Source organism: Phoca vitulina, unplaced genomic scaffold (assembly GCF_004348235.1).
Source record: "Phoca vitulina isolate PV1807 unplaced genomic scaffold, GSC_HSeal_1.0 scaffold70, whole genome shotgun sequence".
Taxonomy (NCBI): Eukaryota; Metazoa; Chordata; class Mammalia; order Carnivora; family Phocidae; genus Phoca; species Phoca vitulina.
This window is the reverse complement of record NW_022589773.1, coordinates 3,582,751-3,606,659: the sequence shown is the minus strand read 5'-3', so window position 1 is coordinate 3,606,659 and position 23,909 is coordinate 3,582,751. Positions and strand designations below refer to the sequence as shown.

The 23,909-nt window shown below is 47.0% G+C and overlaps 1 protein-coding gene across 3 annotated transcripts in view; it reads left to right on the top strand.

Moving 5' to 3' along the window:
• Positions 1 to 1,216: 1,216 nt before the first annotated feature.
• GOLM1 (golgi membrane protein 1) overlaps positions 1,217 to 23,909 on the top strand; it is a 60,904-nt gene continuing 38,211 nt past the window's right edge. For 2 of the 3 annotated variants that reach the window (XM_032392965.1, XM_032392962.1), the window contains exons 1-3: positions 7,761 to 7,843; positions 18,461 to 18,609; positions 20,394 to 20,573. In XM_032392965.1, the coding sequence (XP_032248856.1) occupies positions 18,481 to 18,609; positions 20,394 to 20,573 (309 nt within the window). In that variant the 5' untranslated portion in view covers positions 7,761 to 7,843; positions 18,461 to 18,480. Of the gene's footprint in view, positions 1,425 to 7,760; positions 7,844 to 18,460; positions 18,610 to 20,393; positions 20,574 to 23,909 lie in introns of those variants that run through there. The other variant, XM_032392964.1, reaches the window with a different exon arrangement.

Here is a 23,909-nt window from a genome sequence, read left to right as displayed (position 1 = left end):
ATTGTATTTGTCTCCTGCGGCTGCCATAATGAATCACCAAAACTGGGTGGCTTACAGCAGCAGAAGTTTTATTCTCTCATGGGTGTGGGGCTAGGGCTGGGCTCTCTCCAAAGGCTCTAGGAGACAATCTATTTCTTGCCCCTTCCAGCTTCTGGTGACTCCCAGCCTTTCTCCAGGCCTTCCTTGGCTTGTGGTCCCATCGCTCCGGGCTCTGTTTCTGTGATCACATGGCTTCTTCCCCTCTCTGTCTAAACCCTCTCTGCCTTTCTCTTAGAAGGACACTTATAATTGTGTTTCTGATCCACCTGGATCATCCAGGATAAGTGCCTCAAGATCTTTAGTTTAATCACATCTTTTGCCCTCTAAGGGTAATGTTCACAGGTTCAGGGATTAAGACATGGAAATACCTTTTGGGGAGGTCACCATTCAGCTTGCTACAGACATTGAGGATTGAAAAGTCAGTGAGGGATGACTTGAAAACATGATGGTGCCGGTAACTGAAGAAGGGAAAAAGGCATTCTGGAAAGCAAACATAGCAAGATGTCTGTGACGAGGACTGTCTATTCTATTCCCTTCCATTGATGAGAGGTATTTAGTATTTGGAGAGTGTCTCCACTGTGCTGGGCTCTGGGCCACCCACAGGAGCTCCAGTCCAGGCTGAACTATTTATCCATGCAAGTGTTGGGGAGGATCCTGAGCTTCCCCTTCCTTTGGGAACTTTGCACTCATTACTTTGTGGGGCAGAATGTGGTGGGTGCTAGGGTTGGCTTCAATGACTGGGGCTTTTGAGCTTATTGTGAAAAAGGGGAGGGAAAGGGGAGCTTTCAGGCAGAATAGCAGAGCAAAGCCAGGCTCTGGGGAGCACAGAGTAGTGGCCTGACATGGTTTGAGGAAACTTGGACAGATAGCCTAGAATGGTAAGCTAAGATTCTGTATCGGCAAGGAAAGACCACTGAAAGTTTTTGGAGAGAGGGGTAATGTGACCTGAATTGTGTTTGGGGAAGATTATGATGCCGTATGGAATTTTGTTTAGTCTGAGGTTGACTCATGAACCCTTGGCAACAGGGCTGCACTTCTGTCTTACCCTCCCATCTACAATGGTTGCCCAATCCCAACTAGTCCCCTTGTTCTGTGTCATGCTTTTCTCCTTCTATGGCTGTCATCATGCTGGAGTATCTCGCCTTCATGTTTCTGTCTTTATAGAAATATCCATGCTTCTGGCTCCCGCAGCACACACGGCTTCCTTGGGGCTGAGGTTCTGCAGTGCAGGACAGCCAGTGGCGACCAACAGCAGAAGGTGATTTCTGGAAAGTTCTAGAGGGCAGATTTCCACCAAGTTCTACTGGCACCACAACAATTTCTCTGCCATCCAGGGAACCATAGCCATGCTCTCTCCAGTGAGATCTTGGTCTCCTTCCTCTCAGGTAGGTGGGTAGATGGGGAGCTCTTACTTGGATGATCTATCTCAGCCCTAAGGGGTACTGGCGGCCCCATATATCTGCCATTCCCACATTTTTTACGGTTCTCTTTGCATCTTACCAGCCAAGCCCTTGTTAGTCCAATACCCTGCTATAATTAATGATTTTTTTATATTAAACTTGCCCTGTTCAAATTACTGTGTTTTCTCTCTCCTGCTTGGGCCCACACTGATACACCATCCTTCTAGATCTAGGCTGTCCAATATGGTAGACACTAGCCACATGTGGCTACTGAGCCCCTGAAATGTGACAGATACCAAGGAAGAACTGAATTTTTTTTTTAAGATTTTATTTATTTTAGAGAGAGAGAGTGTGTGTGAATAGGGGGACAGGGCAGAGGGAGAGAATCTCAAGCAGACACCATGCTGAGCACAAGCTCCATGTACAGGTCGATCTCATGGCCCTGAGATTATGCCCTGAGCGGAAACCAAGAGTCGGCTGCTTAACCGGCTGCGCTACCAGGCACCCCAAGAACTGGATTTTTAATTTAATTTAAATTTTAAAAAAACTGGAGCAGTGTAAATACTTAATTACCTGAAAAACGTCTCATTAACATTTTATGAATTATGTGTTTAAATGATAATACATTGGATATAGTGGGTTAGAAAAAATACTTTAAAATTATTTTCACTTGTTTTCTTCTTACTTTTTTTAATGCAGCTACTAGAAAATTTAAAATTATATATGTGGTGGGGTGCCTGATTGGTTCAGTCAGAAGGGCATGCAACTCTTGATCTTTGGGTCATGAGTTCGAACCCCACATTGGGTGTGGAGATTACTTAAATAAAAAAATATAAAAATAATAAAATTATACATGTGGCTTAATTCCATTTCTATAGGATAGCCCCTGTTCTACATCCACTTTCAATATAGTCTCTCCTGATTTTCCTAAATAGGTATGATTTCTGCCTCCCTTTTGCCCTTTGAATTTCTTTGGATATTTGTGGGGGACATTGCTAGCTTTTTTTGCCTGCCAGCATTCTATCTCCTCTTTTTATAGGCATCTCAATCTCCTTTTCTGGGGAAAATGTCCCATGGTGGGTAGCCTTGATGAGAATTAGTGGCCCCATCCCGCTGCAGAAACCAGAGGAGTTGTCCCTGTTAGCCTGGGGGGCTGGGCTCAGAATCAAATTCTTCCAACTAGAAGCCTCCTCTGGACACTGTGTATCTTGAGCAAGCATTACAAAGACATGGGGTCAGTTGGGGGGTCCTATTTCTTAAAGATGCCGCAGTGTGGCACATAGAATACACACTCCTTCTGCTGTGTCACTTTTGCTCTGATTTCTGCTGCCTAGCCTTCTGCAGCATCCAGGTTTTCCAAACTGATTGGAAATCAATCAGTATGATTTCACTGGTTCTCACCATTGATTCTGTGAGACCCTGACATTTATCCAGTTAATTCCCCTTTTCCTTAAGATTGATAGAGGCTGTTCCTGTTGTTTGCCACCAAGAACTCTAATTGATACTACACTGATGTTGTCCTACTATGTATTACATTTAGCTCCAGCAAATTCTAGGCTATGGGGAAAGTCTAATAATTAAAGGGTAAACTTAAGAGTTGGGCTTTGGGAAGCACAGAAACCAGCCCTCCAGAACTATGTGCCGAGGAAGATGAGTACTGTCATTGAGATAAGTGCATATCAATATTTTTCAGTCCTCGAATCATCACTTTGTTCATTCCAGGAACAGAGTGTAACGGACCAGCTAAGTTGAGGACCCTGTGGTAGGCAGAATAATGGCCCCCCAAAGATGTCCATGTCTTCATCCCTGGAGTCTGTTAATGTGACCTTACATCACAAAAGGGACTTTACAGATGTGATTAAGTTAAGGGCCTTGAGGGGGAAAGATTATCTTGCATTATTTGCGTGAGACCAGTTAATCACAAGGATCCTAAGAAGTGAGGAAACTTTCCCAACTGGATCCGAGAGATGTGACTATGGAAGCAGGATTAGAAAGATGTTACTAATCATGAGATTGCTGGTTTTGAAGAGGGAGGCAGGAGGTCACAAGCCCAGGAATGCAGACAGCCTTTAGGAGCTAGAAAGGGCAAAAAAGGGGTCTTCTCTAGAACCTCCAGAAAGGAATGCAGCCTTGCTGACACCTTGATGAAAGTTTTGACCTACAGAGCTGTAAGATAGTAAATTTGTGTTGCTTTAAGTTGAATGATTTGTTAGGGCAGCAAATAGGAAACTTATATAAGGTTCATCCCTTGAGCTGGAGAGGACATTGCTTTGATTGATAATCTACCAAGGCTGTATCCCTTGGAGATGGGGGGACATTCCTGTATGAAGACAGTGTGCTACTAGCGAGTGAGGGAAAGGATCTTAGCCAAAAGGCTGAGAAGCAATGGAAAAGGATGTTGAATAAACAAAACATGGATGCCCACTGCAACCAACCACCACAGCCCCTTGCACATCGGTTAATCAAAATCTTCCCAATTGAATTTTTAGGGCTGGAGATTGATTAGTTTAAATATTTTGGGTGAGAAGCCATGAAGAAATTGAAGAGTACTTTATAAAGAATGCAAATCTAGTATATATATATTATATGTGAAATATATATATACATATACCTGCATCTTTACAATGCCAAATTTCGGGGCATCTGGGTGGCTCAGTTGGTTGAGTGACTGACTGTTGGCATCAGCTCAGATCATGATCTCAGGGTCCTGGGATCCAGCCCCGCATTGGGCTCCAAGCTCAGCAGGGAGTCTGCTTGAGATTCTTTCTTTCCCTCTTCCTCTGCCCCTCCCTCTAGCTCATGCACTCTTTCTCTATCTAAAATAAATAAATAAATAAATAAATAAATAAATAAATAAATAAATAATTTTTTTATTTCTTTAAAATGCCAAATTTTTTTTAAATGCCAAATTTCATCATAAGGAATCTCATGAAACTTGAAAAGGACTGCTTCCTCCTCAGCAAAGATGTATTGATTCAAACTGCCCTAACACCTAGACATGTAGACCTGTTTCATAAAGTGTTTAAGAATCATGGGCTGGGCAATTGCACTACTAGGTATTTACCCCAAAGACACAAATGTAGTGATCTGAAGGGGCACCTGTACCCCAATGTTTGTAGCAGCAATGTCCACAATAGCCAAACTGTGGAAAGAGCCGAGATGTCCATCAACAGATGAATGGGTAAAGAAGATGTGGTACATATATACAATGGAATATTACTCAGCCATCAGAAAGGTTGAATACTGCCATTTACATTGACATGGTTAGAACTGGAGGGTGTTATGCTAAGTGAAATAAGTCAATCAGAGAAAGACAATTAGCATATGGTTTCACTCATATGTGGAATATAAGAAACAGCACAGAGGATCATAAGGGAAGGGAGGGAAAACTGAATAGGAAGTCGTCAGAGAAGGAGAAAAACCATGAGACACTCTTTAACTATAGGAAACAAACTGAGGGCTGATGGAGGGGAGGTGGGTGGGGGGATAGGATAACTGGATGATGGGTATTAAGGAGGGTACATGATGTGATGAGCACTGGGTGTTATAGGCAACTGATGAATTATTGAACACTACATCTGAAACTAAGTATGTACTTTATGTTGGCTAATTGAACTTAAATAAAAAAAAAAAGGGCAGCTGGGTGGCTCAGTCAGTTAAGCGTCCGGCTCTTGATATCCGCTCAGGTCTTGAGCTTCAAGCCCCACTGTGGGCTGTATGCTGGGTGTGGAGCCTACTTAAAAAAAAAAAAAGAATCATGGGTTTAACTATGGCAAACAGTATGGAGAAGCCTCAAAAATTAAAAATAAAACTACCATATGATCCAGCAATTCCACTTCTGGGTACTTATTCAAAGGAAACAAAAACATTAACTCAAAAAGATATATGCACCCCCATATTCACAGCAGCATTATTTATAATAGCCCAGATATGGAAACAACTTAAGTGTCCATCAGTGGATGAATGGATAAAGATGTGGTATGTGTGCATATATATGCATACACACACACATAGTGGAATATTATTCAGCCATAAAAAGACAGGAAATCCTACCATTTATGACAACAGGGATGGGCCTTGAGGGCATTACGCTAAGTGAAGTCAGAAAGACAAATGCTGTATGATTTCACTTATATATGGAATCTTAAAAAAAAATTCATAGAGAAAAAAGATCAGACTTGCGGTCACCAGAGGCGGTGGGGCGAGGAGTGGGGAATTGGAGAAAGGTCAAAAGGTACAAACTTGCAGTTGTAAGATAAATAAGTACCAAGGGATGTGATGTACAACGTGATGACTAGCGCTAACACTGCTGTATTATATATAGGAAAGTGGTTAGCAGAGTAAATCATAAGTGTTCTCATCACAAGGAGAAATTTTTTCTTCCTTTTTTCTTCTTTCTTCTTTTTTAACAGTCGTATCTATATGAGAAGATGGATGTTAGCTGAACCAACTGTGGTAATCATTTTACAATATATATAAATCAAACCCAATGCTGGACACCTTATACAGTGAGATATGTCAATTATTTCTCAATAAAGCTGGAAAAATATCACTGGCTTAGTCACTAATTAGTTGTTGATACATGAGGAACACAGTGCAAACTTACTTAGAGGCAAACGAGGTAGAAGTTATGGCCCACCAGCCTAAGAAGGCAAAATATAACTTAGGGGAGCCAGAAGGAGCAATTTATTGTACCTGTCCAAAAATCCTGATTGTGGTCACCTAAAGTCAGTAGAAGATTAGAAAGAAGTGATACAAGTCATTGGAAAAGCCAGGGCTGATGTCCAACACATCCCCGACTTTTTGCAGTCTTAGTCCAGCAGGGCAAGAGTCTAACAGCAGGTCACGAAAGTATCATTTCCGGCTATAGAATATTACTCTAAATTCAGTTAAGAGGTTTTGGCTCAACTGGGTGTTATATGCAAACAATGAATCATGGAACACTACATCAAAAACTAATGATGTAATGTATGATGACTAACATAACATAATAAAATAAAATAAAACAAATAAATAAAGAGGTTTTGGCCCATAAAGGATCCTTTTCCTGAATTTAAGGAGACCATGCTCAGGTGGCAGTAAGGAATCTTGGTCACCTTTCTCAAGGTGAGTCTTTGTTCTGGTTGAAAACCATTTTGGCTGTGAGCATTCCCTTAGGAGTTTGTGTATTTACTTGTGTTGTGTTTTGCTGTTGTTGTTTTGTGTGTGTGATTGGGATTTGGGAAGGGTGAGAGGAAGAGGTTCCTTTCCCAGAAACCGGAGCTAGGTAGGCTTGAAAAGAGATAAACCTAGACTTATTCTTAGTGCTGACCATGTTGGAATTATCTGGCAAGCTTTATAACCAACAAAAGTTCCCGCGTTTGGGTTCAGAACTCTGGAGGTGGGACCCTGGCATCCAAATACTGCAGAAGCGCCTAGCTTATTTTCGCATCTGGCCAGCGCTGTCAGGGTTAAGAACCATTGTTTTAAAATTTTCTAGTACGAACACCCTGTAGATCTTTCGTTTTTGGCACCCTCTCAGGGAGGTGTGGCCTAACGGTGCTTCTCAAACAAATGTGCGCGCTGGGCGCTGTTTAAAATTCAGACTCCCAGGCTTCATCCTTAGAGAATACTAGAAGATCACACTTGGCGCAGGGTCCAAGAAGCTTCATTTTATCCACAAGTAGTCCGGAGGGTCACAGTCACGGAAAATTAAAGCTTGAGGGATAACAGTCGTGGGGAGATTAGGAACTGGGAAGGACTGGTGGAAGAAATAACCCAAACTTGTGAGGACAGACTCCCCCTAAATTCCTGTTATCCGTTGGCCCCTTTTCCTCTGGGCAGTTTGGGCCGGGACCAGTGAGGGAGACGTGAGTGTGGCAAGGTGGGTGGCGCTGGATATAGTTGGCCCTACAGTCCGGAAAATTCCCTCCGGACCGGGGTGGGGGTGAGGTGAGGGGTCCTCTCTGCTCTAGGTCCCTTTGCTCCGCGCCGCCCCTTCCCACCCTTGCGCCTCGTTAGGGAGCGTCGGGCCCGCTCCCCTGCTACCTCGAAGCCGCGTCCCGCAGGGGCGCCCGGGGGGGGGGTTGGGGGGCGCCGCGGCCGAGGAGGGGGCGCGACCCCGGCGCCCGGGCTAGGGCGGAGGGGCGGCCGCGGGTCAGGGCGCGCGCACCGTGGAGCCGGCGTCCGGGCGAGGCCCCGGCCTTGCCTCCCCGCGCTCGCGGCGCCGCCTCCTCCCCACGCCGCCGGCGCGGTCCGGGGGCGGGGACTCGCCGCTGCGGAGGCCGGAGACGCGGCGGCGCTGGGCGCGGCGCGGGGCGCACGGCGCGGAGCGGGCGAGAGCGCGAGGCCGGCGGCGGGAGAGCGGCGGGCGGTCCGGGAGCCGGGCCCGCAGCGCTGAGCGGCCGCCGGAGCCGCGGCAGGAGGTGAGTGCGCGGCGCGGGTGCCCCAGCTCCCGGGCCGCCCTGGCCGCCTTCCCTCTCCCTGGTTCTTCCCCGGCCCGGGGCCCCGCGCCCCGGCCGCAGCCTGTCACCGGAGCCCCCGAGGGGCCCAAGCCTTCGCCCCGGGGCCGCCTCCGCCCCCAGGTCCCCGGCCGCCGCGAGGGGCTGTGCGAGGGCTCTCTGCCCCGGCGGAGGCCGGTCTGGGGCGTGCGGGCCTTTCTTTTTTGTTCTCCGCTTTGTCACGCGCGTCGGCATCCGAAGTCGAAAGCGTGCAGCCCCGAAGTCGCACTAGTGCGGGTCCCGCGGGGGTGACTGGCGCCAGGGGAGGGCGGGTGGCCGCCGCGCGCCGCTCACCTCCGCGTCCTGGCGCTCGGGCGCCGCGGGTGCCCACGTTGGCAGCGGTCGCGTCCGGGCAGGTGACCGGAGCCCGTCTTGGGGATGCTCCAGGTTCCTTCCTGGGTGTGTATTTCCCACCTATGACTGTGTGGAGCATCCATAGAACTTTTGCTCCGCTGTAAAAATAGCCTCCTGGGTTTATATATAGTTTCTGTTTCACACCCTGTTTGATGTTTGTAATGATTTTTTTTTTAAGGTAAAATAAGAAAATACCTGCTTTGATGAGTGTTCTTTTTAGCGGAATTTAAGGACCATTGTATTGGGAATGCCATGATGTTGCTGGTCATTTTCAGATACCCCTTTTCCAAATTTGCATAACCAAACTTGTGTGGCTTTCATGGGTCGGAGATTTTCTTTGTCTGGTTTGGGGTCTCCGAGGCCCTACAGCTCGAAATTCCGCAAATGTTGAGGGACATTCCTAGGGGTGGATTGTTAAGATGTCCCACAGTCTGATGAGATATTTAACAGCTTTCGAGTGACTCTGTTTGGCTTATAGCCATCAGATTGACTCAAATATCGGCAGTTTTAGTATTTTTGAAATTTTTGGAGCATGAAACCAGAAGAGCAGTGGAGTCTCTTGGCGGTGTGGTCCTTCCTGTTTATGTTATAGAAGATTAAGGTAAGCTCATGCATGGGAAGAATAATTTTATTTTATTTGTAAATAAAAAGCAGTAATTTGGTAAGACTTGCTGTCCCTAGGCCAGAACTCAATTTTTAAGGTATCAGTGGTCAAAAAGACATTGAATTCTGAGGATGTTTAAGAAAACAATCAGCTCTTCCAGATGTATTTTGTTCTCCTATGGAGAAGTTATCACATTTTTCCCCCATTGGTTTTGTTCAAAAATGAAGCACCAAGAATGAGAGGAAGGAATGGTTGGGGGGCTGGGGGGTATCAGATATGGACGATATTGCTCTTGGGAGCTAAGGAAGCCATCTTTCTAATTGCTGGCCATGGGCCTAGTTATTGATGAGGGTTGAAAAGATTTTGTATTATATTATTTTTTGAGGGGTGGGGCAGAAGCAGAAGTGAGGATGGTTGACTGTGTCAGGCCTGGGGGTTTTTGTGGCCACCCAGCGGGGAGGAAATTGCTGACCTCATTGAAAATCCTATGAATGTGCAGACAGGCTTTCTGCATCAGAAACACAAAGGGTAGAAGGGCAGAGCCTGGGGAAACTGCCTCTCCAGGAAGGAGATGGAAGGTTGGGGTATCACTTCTAGCAGGCTGTGCTAAGCAGAGTTCCCTGGCTGGTTCTTTAGTGAGAGGAAGCTTGAAGGTGGCCTGGCCCCCAGAGAAGGCCAGCCCCAGGAAGGGAGGGTGGGAGGCCAAGATGAGGGATGAGAGGCCCCATGCCCTGGCTTTAATGTAGTTGTATTCTTTCATTACCTTTTTTTTTTTTTTTTAATGACCTAAGGTGAGAAATAACATCCATTATTTGGATAAGGGAAAAAGAAACACTTCTTTTTTTGTTGTTGTAAAAAAAAAAAAAAGACTTAGTTTTTTTTTTTTTTTTGCACAAAAGTAGGAATGGTCTTGATAAGCTTTTGTCTCACTTTATAAAAGTGTGAGTGTTATTTCATTTGCCTGCTCCCCGCTTCCTCTAGCAAAAAAACATTCTTAGGTTGTGGTCATTTTCTTTTTTAGACTTTTCCAGTTACTGATGACATTACATGAAAAGACTTGGCTTGAAGTTTCAGAAGTGCTTACCAAGTTCCCAGGGAGTCCACTTTGTTTCACACAGTGAATTTCCTACACTTTCAGAAGAAAAAAAAATCATGCCTTCTCTGATTGTTACAATATTTTGATCTTATTTTTATTTAAAACCTTTCAGGGTTGTGTTAATAGAACTTCCCCTAGCTAAGATTTTGAAGATTGATTAATGCCTGACAGGAGGAAAAGATACGTAAGAGTACTACATGACATGATCATGGGGATACAGACGGTGGTTTGCTCTGATTTCCAAACTTTTTTGATCATTCTCATTAGTTTAAAAAACAACTTAAAATTAAGTCAATGTTATATATCAATTTACTCAATTAAACAAATGTTTAGCACTCGTCTGTATGTTACTAATTTATAAATTAGGTGCATGTGCTATTGTTACTGTCTTGTATCTCAAGGCCCAGGATACTCTTAGGGCTGGATTCATGCTTAGTGACAGTGGCGGTAAAGCCCTCTTTCATATACTCCTTGAACTGTGAGTATTTTTGGCCTGTTTCTTGTCAGATCTGATTATATCATCATAGGTTTTACTTTGTGACATGGCTCATGCAGAACTGAGGATAAGAAGCCTGGGCCTTCCCAGCGGTGGACTCGTGTTTGCCCATGCTTACGTTTATTAGCATAACTTCAATTTGTGCTTTTCATATGAATCTTAAAGCTTCATAGTCTCTGTAAGGTTTAGCGTAGTTATAATTTGTCAGTCCACCTCACTGTGCTCAGTGCCGAACGAAGTCAGAGGGGTTTCTCAGGCACCTCAGGGGTGGTGACTTGTGACCTTCAACAGAGGGACTTAGCATGCAGAGTCAGTTTCTACTTTTCTTAGCACTGTTAGTATTTATTTTATGGTAGTATAATAGAATTAGCATAATGTTACATAATATGAGATAATATAATTAGTATACATATATACTTGCAAGTTATTTTTATGTGATAATTACATTACTGAAATATAGTTGATATCACACTTTTTGGATACAAATTAATGTAACTGCTAGGATTTTCTTCCCTAGCCCCGCTGAGCATCTTCTATACCCTCTGGGATTCATGTGCCCTGCTGGTAGACTCAGTTCTTGTAGCCTGACAGCCTTAGACGGGGCATAAATGAATGGGAGTGGTTGTGTCCCAATAAAACTTTATTTAGGGACACCCATATTTTAATTGCATGTGCTGTTCACATGTGAACTTTTGATTTTTTTTTTTTTTGCAACCATTAAAAACTGTGAAGACTAGGCTTATGGGCATTGCACAGAAACAGGTGCCTGGCAGGATTCAGCCTCTGGGCTGCAGTTTGCCAACTCTTGAACTGGAGGAAAATTCGGGAGTTCCTGCCAAGATGTAGTCTTGGCATCTGTGTGGGAGGCGGCCTTTCTTCAGAAAATTGCAAGTGCTGGAAAAAAACACAATGGAATTTGGTTCCTCTCATTCATTTTCACTTGTCCATCTTGCTCTTTGGTATTTCCACTACATAGTACTAAACATGCACGTGAATTTTTTAAAAATATTTTATTTATTTGAGAGGTGGGGGGATGGGTTAGGGAGAGAGAGCAAGCCCGAGCAGGGGTGGAAGAGTAGAGGAGGGGCAGAGGGAGGGAGAAGCAGGCTCCCCGCTGAGCAGGGAACCTGATGCGGGGCTTGATCCCAGGACACTGGGATCATGACCTGAGCCGAAGGCAGATGCTTAACCATCTGAGCCATCCAGGCGCCCTGTCCTGCACATGAATTTTAAGTTTCTTCAAAAAAAATTTGTGGTATAACTGACATATGCTAGTCTTAGGTGTACAACGTCATGATTCAGTATTTGTGTGTATTGCAAAATGTTCACCACAATAAATCTAGTTAACGGCTGTCACCACAGTTACATTTTTTTCCTTGTGGTGAGAACTTTTAAGATGTACTCTTTTAGCAACTTTCAGATACGCAATACAGTGTTATGAACTGCGGTCCCCATGACGTTGAAGTTTTTTTCTTTTATAAACTGTCAGCTTCCGGAGTTGGGGAAACATGATGTTTATAATTGGGGATTGGGGGAGTGAGAGGAGGAGATTTTCTGCACTTCCTGGTAAGTTTTGAGAGCAATTTAAGGAGAATGCTGTGGACCTGGTCATTCAATCCTAATGGTTTAGAGCAGGAGATGACAAACTTCTCTAAGGGGCCAGATAATAAGTACTTTGACCAGTTGAGTCCTCATAATAACCCTATGAGTAGATTTGGATCAACTCTGCCTTGTAGCCATAAAACAGCTGTGGGCAATAAAGGAGCTGACCGGGGCTGTGTTTACAAAACAGGCCTATGAGGGCCTGTCGGCCTGGTATGCTGACCCCTGGCTTGGGGACATTCTCGGGGCATGGTAGAATATTTTTAACCCTCAGAAAAATGTTGGTGACCGAATCGTTCACCTGTGCTGAACAGGGCATTCTCAGGTCTGTTTGCTTACTGCAGAGGGCCTTCTAGACTTCCTGCCGAGCACCTCCTGCTCTGACTCTCCAAGATCCAGGTGAGGCCATTTCCTCTGAGAAGGAAGAAAGGTGGGGCTCTCCCGCTGGAGAAGCTGTATTGTTTCTGCAGTGGCCACGTTGGTCTAACAAGCTATTCTGATTTGATTGCTCTTACCTGCACTATTTGCCTGTATGACTAAAACCCCCTATGGGGAGGGGCCCCCAGGCGGTAGAGCTTGTGACTCTTGATCTCAGGGTTGTGAGTTCGAGCCCCACATTGGTTGTAGAGATTACTTAAAAATAAATTCTTGGGGCGCCTGGGTGGCTCAGTTGGTTGTGCTCTTGATTTCAGCTCAGGTCGTGATCTCAGGGTCATGAGATCGAGCCCCATGTCAGGTTCTGTGCTGAGTGTAGAATCTGCTTAAGAATCTCTCTGTCCAGGGCGCCTGGGTGGCTCAGTCGGTTAAGCAGCTGCCTTTGGCTCAGGTCACAATCCCAGGGTCCTGGGATAGAGCTCCGAGTCGGGCTCCCTGCTCAGTGGGGGAACCTGCTTCTCCCTCTCCCTCTCCTCCCCCCCCTGCTTGTGTTCTCTCTCTCTGTCAAATAAATAAATAAATAAAATCTTAAAAAAAATTCTCTCTCTCCCTTTGCCTATCCTGCCCCTGCTTGAGTGCTCTCTCTGGCTCTCTTGTAAAAAAAAAAAAAAAAAACCCTATGTGGGAATAAGGAAATGAGAAAAAATAAAAGTAGGTTCAGTGTATTTGGCAGGTTACTCATTTTCAGGTGCTTTTTCTTTTCTTTTTTCTTTTATAAGTAATTAGAAGTTTCTCTTCTTTTACAAAAAAAATTTTTGTCTTACGGGCAAATAATAATTTTAACCAGTAGGTTGAATTTTTTAAATTAAGCCAGTAGGAAAGAATGTGCAGTTTTTTTCACATTTCCCATTTACCAAGACACTTTTAATGCAGAAACACACCACTTTCTTTTTCTCCAGGGAAGCCTGGGGTTTCACAGAGTTTAGCAGATTAAGGTTAATCATTTTTCAGTAAGTCAGATACTTCCAATCAAATATGAGACAAAACACATTCTGAAGCCCCAGTTATAATGATTATTAATATATCTGATGCAGGACGTCTCCTGCATCACCCCCTAGGTCCACAGGACTAAGGTGGGGGAAGGAGAGCCTCCGAGGTATCGGACACCTGTAAACTATGGCTCTGAGTCACCGCCTCAGTCTTCACTTCCCACCTGTGTCTGGCCTTTGGTTTTTTTTCAGCAGCAGGGGTTTCCACAGCCCTGGAAGTCAGCGCCCAAGCACCTTGCTGCCCGGAGGCTCAGTGCTGGCCTCCCTTCCTCCTGCTCGCCTTCTTCACTGGGCGGCCCTGTGTCCAGTGGGAGCCCCGGGCTCTCCTCACTGTGCCCTCTGGGCCGCTGCATACCTCCCTGGGCAGCCAAGCGCAGGGACCTGGTGAGGGGCTTCCTCAAACCTCTCTTGGCCATCCTGAGGTCCTGGTCTGGGGCGTCCAGTGCCGCGGCGGTGGGGAGTCAGCCCCAGGTGACGGCAGATACCACTGCTTCATTGGCAGCAGAGTTAATAGGACGAACGCACAAGGCTCATTCCTCTAAAATAGAATCAAGGTGGAAGGGAGACATTCATCACCTTTTCTTTATAAAATGGGGCAAAGACTAGATCTAGAAATGAGTTCTTTTTCATCTTTCCATCTCTAAAGTAATAATAGTTAAAATTTATTGAGCAATTACTATATGCCAGATGTGGTTCTAAGCACTTCTCATACCTTAACTCATTTAATCCTCAAATATCCTTATGAGGAGGACAGCGATGCTCAGACAGGTCCTGTGGCTCCTAAGAGGTGGAACCAGAGTCCGACACTGGCAGTAGGTTCCAGAGTTTGTTCTCCTGACCCTGCCCCGAGCTGCCTGGCGGCTGTACAGCATCTGCCTCCGAGCAGCTGCTCAGTGCATTTTAACGGGCTCCAGAAAGGAGCATTTTGAAAGATCATCCGAATACTTCCCTTGAAATGAGAATTGAGTTTTTATTGTTTTCAGACTTGTAGTATATCCATCCATTGACTTATATCTGCTGGAATAAAATAAAAGGTCAGACAAGGACCCCAATCTAGAAGTATATGGTTAGGGAATTAAGTATAGACAAAGACAGGCTTTCAAAGCCCTAGATAAAAATAGATTTTTCTGTAAAGGGTGCTGACAACAGGCTAGCCGTTCCACACATGCACACACATAAAACCCAAACCTCATATTTTTGTATTTTTTACTCCTTACATCAAAAGTGAATTCCAAGTGGATGGAAGATTTAAATAAACATATGAGGCCGTAGGTATGTTGAGAGGAAATATGGGTAAATGTATTTCTAAACTTAGAGTAGAAACGTCTAAGTACCAACAAAATCCAGACAATAAAAGATTGACAAGATTAGATTATTTTATTTTTTTAAAGATTTTATTTATTTATTTGAGAGAGGATGAGAGGAGAGAGAGAGCACATGAGAGGGGGGAGGGTCAGAGGGAGAAGCAGACTCCCTGCTGAGCAGGAAGCCCGATGCGGGACTCGATCCCGGGACTCCAGGATCATGACCTGAGCCGAAGGCAGTCGCTTAACCAACTGAGCCACCCAGGCGCCCGACAAGATTAGATTATTTTAAAAACACCACCAATAACCAAAAACTATGGGCAAAAAATTCAAAGAGAAAGTCCAAGAACAAATGAAAAATTGAGAATAAAAGATATTCCCATGAAAGACGAAAGATTTGTTTATCTTTAGCATACAAAGAGTTCTTACAAATCAACAAGATGAACACCCAAGTTTAAGAATGGGCAGAAAATATGAAAAGACATTTCACCAAAATGAACAAATGGCCAGTAAATGAAAAGATGCTCATTTATGTTCATAACTAAAGAAATGTATTTTTTTAAAGTAGGCTCTATGCCCAACATGGGGCTCAAACTCACGACCCCAAGATCAAGAGTTGCGTGCTGTATGGACTAAGCCAGCCATGTACCCCAAGAAATGTGTTTTAAAATATCATTACTGATGAGATTGCCAAATATTAAAAAGTTTTATTTTGGTGTTATTGTGTGAGAAAGCAGACATTTCTCATACTAGTAGTGAGAGTAAATTATTGGAACTGCTTTGAAAGCCAATAGAGTAAGAGCTATCAAAAATTTTTTAGTTGATTTGGATCTATGAACGAGTTGCAAACATAGTACAGAAGGTTCCCGTATATCCCTCACCCATAGTTCCCTTGTTTAGTTGTCACATCTCTGTGACAGTTCCTCAGTCTTCTCCTTGTTTTTCATGATTTTAACGCTTTTTGAACATAGAATATCCCTCAATTTAAGATCCTGAGAACTTTTCTCCCCAGTGCATCCTATTAGGCGGTCTGTGATGCGGTATGTCTCATTAGTAGTGACATTCACTTTGATCACCTGGCTCCTTAAGGTGGTGTCTGCCAGGGTTCTCCACTTTTTGCCCTTTGTAATTTGCTAAATATTTTGGAGGCAGTAAGATTTATCAGTTTTAAAGGCCTATGACCCAGCAGGACCACTTACTGAAATTTACCTACAGCTGTCTGTGATGTATTCCATCACTTGCCAAATGGGGGTGATCAGTGCCCCCTCAGAGCCTCTCAAGGCTTCAGGGAGTGCCGTATTTGAAACACTTGATCAATGCCTCACACCCAGCAAGCTTCTTGCTGGTTCCTCCTCCCTTCCCCAAACCCCTGGAAGCCAGATGTGTTTGGAATTCAGAAATTTTTCAGAATTCAGAAGATAATAAGATGCACTTATTATATATTATGTGACAGCCCCAGCAGGATCTGCGGCAGCACCCCATAATCAAACACTAATCTTTCTGCAGCAAAACATATGCATATTCACACGAAGGAAGAAAGAGACTATATAAGTAGCTTTGGGTGAGTTCCGATCAGACCTTGATCTGAGTTCAGGTCAGGTTTTGTTGCCGTGGATAAGTTTTTAAAAATCCCTTTGGGCTTTTAGAGCATTTTGGGTTTCAGAATTGTGTGTAAGGGCTCGCACACCAGGATAGAAGTTTGCAAACACAGATGTGGACGTCAAGGGTGTTCATGGCAGAGTTGTTGGAAATAAGCCGGATGGCCCTCTGTAGGAGATTGGTTAAATAAATCCTGGAACACAGTGGAGCCCCATCCAGAACTTTAGAAAAAAAGAGCAAACCGTAATGGGCTGCAAGGAAAAGTGCGATAAGATGTATGACTAAGTGACTCACGACACTTACAGAACAGTGGGAATGATCTTGTTTGGATTTAAAAACATGTATGGCGATGCTTGTATAAGCATCAAGAAACATCTAGAATGACACCTACAAGAGTGGCTGCATATTAGAATCACCTGGGGACACTGAAAACTACAAATACCTGGCACTTCTCTACAGCCATTGAATTGGAAGTGGAGGAGTGGGTCCCACACCCCGATCCCAGGTGACGCTGGGGTCCCAGGTGGTCTCAGGTGATGCTGGGGTCCTGTGAGGGCTGAGAGCTGCTGGAATGGGAGGATGCCGCCATTTGGAGGGAGACTTCAAATTTCATACTTTACTGTGTGGCTTTTCTCCCCAGTTGTATTTGTAGTAGTTTTATATATACTTCTTGAAGTTTAAAAAAGACTGTTTAGTGAACAAAATCAGATATAAGGCAGTGGAGACACATTTTCAGCAGATATATAGAATTTTCTAGACGTTTAGTATTTCTGAGCATTACTCCTTTAATATGAGCGGTGCTTGCTGATTTCAACTGATAATTGATCTTTAAAGTTTTTTTTTTTTTTCTCTTTCATCCTGAGAGACCAGAGGCTGGTGAGGGAGGCACCAGCAGAGGCTAAGGTCAGTTCTGTGCTTCGGAATTCTGGTGGTACTTTATTTCAGGTGATTCCAGAGATTGCGCATTTACCCCATTTAGACGCCCACACTAGTACCTGATTATTAAGAAGGAAGAGGTCTCCCAGTGACACACCTGGCTAGGAACACCTTAGGGGGAGAGCTGGTCGTGACGGCTCTGCTCTGTTCTTGCTCGAATGAACTTAACCCAGAAGTTGAGTCCCTGGGGGGGGGGGGGGGGGCGTCTTTCTTTTCCTCTGCCCCCTCCCCTTTCCGTCCCCCCTCCTTCCGCCATTGTGGGCCACACCTGGCATAAAAGCATGCTTGTTCTCACAGATGCCCTTTATTGTGCATGCTGCCCTTTCTCTGATAAGGCCTGTTTTATCTGCCTCAGCCAAGGCACTTGGGAAAGTCGGCTTTCCTTGGGCTTCGTGCCGCGTGCTGGTATCTGGGCAGACCTGGTCTTGGGTTGAAGTCCATGAACGAACCTGATCACTTCCTTCTTGTAGGCTGTATCTGGCTTTCTCTGGAGAAGGGGATACTCTGCAGCTCTCTTGCTAATGTGGATGCGCTGCGCGGGGAGAGGAGCAGGCGTTCCGAGGAAGCCCGGGCCCACACCTCACTCCTGCCGCCAGCACCCTGTGTGTGTGGGGGGTCCACACTCCTCCGGGGTGCTTTCTGGCTTTGCTCAACAAATGCTTTAATTGGGTGTCATTAGTAATTCTGTCCAAGGTGAAAAACCCTCCCGTGTTAGGACTCAAATTAAAAAGGCCTCTTTGGGGGAATAATGAGAAATGGGTTTTTTTTCCCTAAGGTGATGTGGAAGCATTTAATATTAGCTGTCACTGTGTACAGAGATGATTCATTCTCAACCTGTCCTGGAGTGGGGGGCGGGGAAGGGACTGCACTTAACCCCATTTTACAGAAGAGGAAGCTGAAGTGCACGAGAAATTACCTGCAGGTGGTGGGTTTCCAGGATGGCGCTCCCTCCAACCAGCCTGTCCTGGGGGGCTGGCCCGCCGCCTGGGCCACACACCCGTGCGGACTCTGGGTGTGCCACTTACATGGTCTCCTTCCCACAGGTTCGTGTTCGAGGCACAGACGCCTTCCTGCTGGTGCGGCGGCACTGCGAGTACAAGGGTTTCTTCGCTTGTTTTGTTTGGCAGATTCTCTCCCAGCCTTTGAGATGATGGGACTGGGAAACGGGCGCCGGAGCATGAAGTCGCCGCCCCTCGTGCTGGCCGCCCTGGTGGCCTGCATCATTGTCCTGGGCTTCAACTACTGGATCGCCAGCTCCCGGAGCGTGGATCTCCAGGTGCTTGGTTTGTCTGTGTGCATGGGTGTCTGCAAGTATTTAAGGTCACCGGGTGGTGGGGTCTGAGGGCTCTGCTGTTTACCGCCCCCTAAGGCATCACGCTCAGTGGCTTGTGCACTCTGTATCTCGAGTCTTGGGCTCCGCATATCCCCACAGCCCGCCCAGGGCCGGACTCTCCACATCCGCTCTGCCCTTGGGTGGTAGGATTGCCCCCAGAAGAGCCCTCTCGGCTTGGCCTGTGAGTGAACGATTTTTTTCGTCGAGCCATGGGCGCTGGTTCTGGGAAGACTGCCTGCTTTGTCACCCTGACAGCCCGCCGGGTCCTCCGGTCCACGCCGGATCTCAGAGTGGTGTTGGAAATGTATTTGGGTAACAGGTGTGGGAAAGGTGTTTTTTTTTTTTTTTAGAGGTGCGGTTGTTAAAATCCTCACTCAGGGATAATGATTTTAGCTTTCCGATTTATTGTTGGGCATCGTGGGTCAGGCAGTGCTGAGCTAGGACAGAGACTCTCCTTGACCGGACTTCAGTCAGGCACCTCTGACCCCTCTTCTCCTCTAGGCCTCCGTCTTGGCTTCCCCCCCGCCATCCCGTCTTCAGCCTGCCCAGCGCACTTAGCAAAGAATCCTGCTAAGTCCTCCCCAGCCCCCAGTACCTGATCAGGCCCCAGCTCCCTCTTGCTGATGGCTGAGCCCTTTGCCTGCCTTTAGCAAGAAATCCCCCTGCCCTTGACGTCTCCTCTTGACACTTTTCCTCCACTGACCCCTCCCTCCACCGTTGGCCCTTAGCTGTCTCAGCTGGGTTCAGGGTGCAGCCGGTTCTCTCTCCTACTGCATAGACACGACCCCTCTTGCAGGAGTCTTGAAGGAAGTTTTCCTTCCCATTTTCACAAGTGCCCGGATGGTTTTTCTCCAACAGTGCAGTGGATACACTGTATTGTTTTGTACGGAAACTGTCCGTTCGGGACTTCACCGTCCCCCTTCCCAGGTGGGCAGACGGAGACGCAGAGCGGTGCGGTGCACGAGGAGCGGGGATTCCAGCCCAGTCTCCGATGGCAGAGCTCGGGCTCTTAGCCGTGAAGCCCCGTCGCCGCCGAGTGTCCTGTCGGCCCGGCCGCCCCCGTGCGCTTCCACGGGAGCCCGCTGTCTGGGCAGACGTGGACTTGGTGAATCTGTTTTGAGAGGTTTTGTCTGCCACGAGTTAAGGGCTCTGTCAGCGGCAGGAGGGAAACTAAGTATTTGCGCGCCTGGGAAAGCCTGAGGCACCGCGTGGACTTGCCTCCTTCAGGCCTCGGGACGCCCTGGGAGGGTTGTGCTGGTATTTCCTGGGACATAAGCCTGTGACAGCGAAGCCCGGAGAAGTGACTTCCTCGACTTGTAACACTTTCTCTGGAAAAAAATAGTCGCTTCTACACAATTGACTTCCAGGATTGTTCTTAACGGAACCCCTTCAAGCCCATTTTTGGGAGAAAGTAGAGTTTATTCTCCAGGAGCAGAGTTGACAGGATTCCCATCGCGGCTTTGCAGGACACGCAGAGGACGTGTCTGGCCGCCCGCCACCGCCCGGTTAGGAAGGAGGAGGGGGATGGGAGCCGGGGAGTGTAGGGCTGCGGAGGGGGACGCAGGGGGGCCCAGCAGGACTGCCCGCGGGGCCTGGGAGCATACCTCCGACTGTAGGGCTAGCTGCTGGCTCGGCCCGAGCCGGCTTCTCCCAGGGAGCGCCCTCCAGCGGCCGGGTGCGCGGGGACAGCTTGGGGTTCGCCCTCACGTGCCGCGCTGTGCTTGTAGACCCGGATCCTGGAGCTGGAGGGCAGGGTCCGCAGGGCGGCGGCGGAGAGAGGCGCGGTGGAGCTTAAGAAGAACGAGTTCCAGGGAGAGCTGGAAAAGCAGCGGGAGCAGCTCGACCGCATCCAGTCCAGCCACGACTCGCAGCTGGAGAGCGTCAACAGGATCTACCAGGACGAAAAGGCAAGACCTGCTCTGCTCCCCCCGCCCCCTCTTAATTCTGTTCCAGATGCCAGTTGAGACGCCCCTGAATTCTTCTGGACGGAGGAGGAGTGGCCATGAGGGTGTTTATGGGATGAGGTGGAACGGGCCTCCCGATCAAGTGGTCACGTAGTAACCATTCCCTGCCTGGTACCCAGCGTCCCTGTCCTATTTGTGCCTGCACGTTTGTACCTCTTCATCCCCTTCCCCTCTTTGACCCATCCCCCAGCCCTTCCCCTCGGGCGACCCCCGGATTGCTCTCCATCTGTGAGCCGTTCTGTTTTTTTAGATTTCACATGTATGTGAAATCATATGGCGTATTTGCCTTCCTCGGATTTATTTTACCTAGTGTAATACCCTCCAAGTCCATCCGTGTTGTCCCAAATGGCAAGATTTTGTTCTTTTTTATGACTAATATTCCTGCGTGTGTGTGTGTGTGTACACACCCCACATCTGCATCCTTTCCTCTGTGGATGGACACTGGGCTGCCTCCGTATCTTGGCTCTTGTGAGCAATGCCGCGCTGCGCATGGGGCACATATTATACCTGTTCAGATTAGTGTTGCTGTTCAGATAAATACGCAGAAGTAGAACTGCTGGATCCAACAGTAGTTCTTTTACTTTGTCGAGGAAGCTCCACACTGCTTTCCACAGCAGCTGCCCCAGCGTCCGTTCCCACCTGCAGTGCACGAGGGCGCCCTTCTGTCCACGTCCTCGGCAACGCCTGTTAGTTCCTGTCTCTCTGATCTTAGCCATTCTGACACGTGGAAGGTGGTATCTCACGTGATTTCATTTGCCATATTCACACATGTGTATTACCTCTCTGAAAATTGTTCCAATCTTAATGTTATAGTAAAGTGCTTCCTAATTTTTCTTCACTTTGTGGGTGGCACTATGTATACTCCTTAAATCCCCGTAACTAGGCATTGCTCACAGTGTGTACACAGAACCGCTTCAAGTCCATTTCTGGGAAAAAGTAGAGTTTATTCTCCAGGAGCAGAGTTGACAGGATTTCCATCGGGGCTTTGCAGGACGTGCAGAGGACCAGAGGACGTGTCTGGCCGCCGGCCATTGCCCAGTTAGGAAGGAGGAAAAGGATGGGAACTGGGGAGTATGGGGCTGTGGAGGGGGACCCCGGAGGGAGGGCCCAGCAGCACTGCCCGTGGGGCCTGGGCTGAGATGCGTTCCCATGCTGGGCCGGGTGGTGGGGGGGTGGGGGGGCGTCCGGCCTGGTTGAGTGCTTCCTCAGGGCCCAGCTGTGGTCTAGAACCAGTTGTCCCATCTGCAGGGAGGGAGGGAAAACGAGGAGGGTGTTTGCAGTGACACTCCGCCTGCCTCTGCACCCCTGTGCATACGTGTGTCCGTGCCTGAAAGTTCTACTCTCTTCCTGAGGAAGGGTTGTCTTTTACTCTGAGCCTCTGGCTTTTTTTTCCTATGTTTTCACTTTTAAATTTGTCCTTTTTGAAATGGTAGCGATAGAAGATAGTATGGGTTTGTGGCCGTGAGTGGTGTTGGCTCTTAAGTATCTGTTTTCTTAACTCCATCAGTCTACCAAATGCTTCCGAAATTGCACTGCACTATGAAATCCCAAATTCTGGGAGTGATAGTCTCTGTTCATTCTCCTCCAAGCTTCGGAGATTTCTGTGTGTTGCGTGAAAGTGTGGGTGCACGTTTTGGGTGGGGAGAAGGAAAAGAGGTTGCAGGTGAATTTCAGCTCGTGGGCATTCTGCTATGGTATGGGTTTGCACTAGTTTGGCTCCAGACCCCTGTGAAATGCACTGCAGACAACGGGTTTTCCCGTACAGGGTGGGCAGACTCCTCAGAGAACATGCTGTGCACAGAACTGTTTGTTCTAGATAATTCCTGGTCATGCAGTCCGTGAAGCATCATCCCACAGGTGCGTCCTTGAGTTAGAGATGCTGGTTCATTTGAGGATAATCTCATGTGGAGATAAGAGCACAAACTTGGAATTCTTTGAACTATGATTGAGTAGCTGTTTGCTGAACAGCTCTCCCTATATAGGAAGGAATGAGAGGGAACATCTTCCAGCCAGAAACGAGGTGACTGTTTCACTTTGGTTCTTAATGCTTCAGCCTTAGGGCTTCTTTTTAAAAGGGGGCTTAGCTCTCCTGCCCCATCCACTCAAGAACTGTTTGGGGATCCAGGGGATCCTCTTGTAGTTGCAATGAACAACTTAGATATTGAAAATCGAGGAGTCCCAGTAAAGAGGGTGAAATACGCATTTGAAAGCGGGACAGACAGCCACTGGGGAAGAATGAGAGTCCCTTCTCATTTGGAGTTTTAATCTTTAGAATATGTGATAGAAAGTTCTTCTAGCTTGGGGGTGGGGGGCTAGTTTCTTGGCTCCAGGAGGATTTTAGCTGTGCTTGCTGTAGTGGTAAAAGGCATGGGGTGTCCGCTCAGGCAGACCTGGCTTCTGATCCTGTTTTCCTCAGCTCCATGATTTTAGGCAAGCCACTTAAATTCTCTGGGTCTGTTTTCTCAGCTCTCGAGTGAGAATAACAACAGAATCCCCCTTACAGTGTAGCTTGTGAGGATTCAGTGAGATAATATTTATGGAGGGCTTGGCACAATGCTTGACATGGACTAGAAGCTCAAAAACTGGTAGCTGGTGTTATTACAACTAGTCCTAGTAATCGTAGTAACAGCAAAGGCCTAGAAGTAAACCACAGCTTCGGTAGTGATAATACTATTTTTTTCTTTTTTTTGGTATAGACTTTTTTTTTAATTCCAAATTGAAAGCATGAAACAAAATTGCCCTACCTTTAGGAAAGCATTAAGAAAATGCTGGGGTGGCCACCAGAACAAGACTGAACAGTGCCGCTCAGCCACGGGAAGAGTGACAGTGACAGCCTCCACAGCAGTGAGGAGAGCTCCCGCCCGCGAGCCCCTGCTCAGCCCTACGCCAGGCTAAGCATTCCATGGGGATTGTTTCCTGCATTTGTCTCAACAGCCTCAGGAGACTGGTGCTTCGGCTCAGAGAGTTTGTAGCCATCACCCAGGATGAGGCCTAGACCCCCGACAGCCCGCACAAGAGGGCCTCCCTCTGCTTTGTGCAGACACAGGGCCGCGGTGTTGCGGGGGAGGGGTTCTCCAGAACCTTCCATTCCTAAAGAACACAGGGGGTGTGAGTGGGGCCGCAGGAAACCAGGCTGGCCCGAGTCCATAGTTGTTGAAGCTAGGTGATGGGATCCTGTATTTATCTCCATGACTCAAAAGGGCATGGTATTCCAGCTAGCTCTCTTTTGGCCCCAATTCCAAATTCTCAGGCGGTAAAACACCTGATTTTTATGGCCGG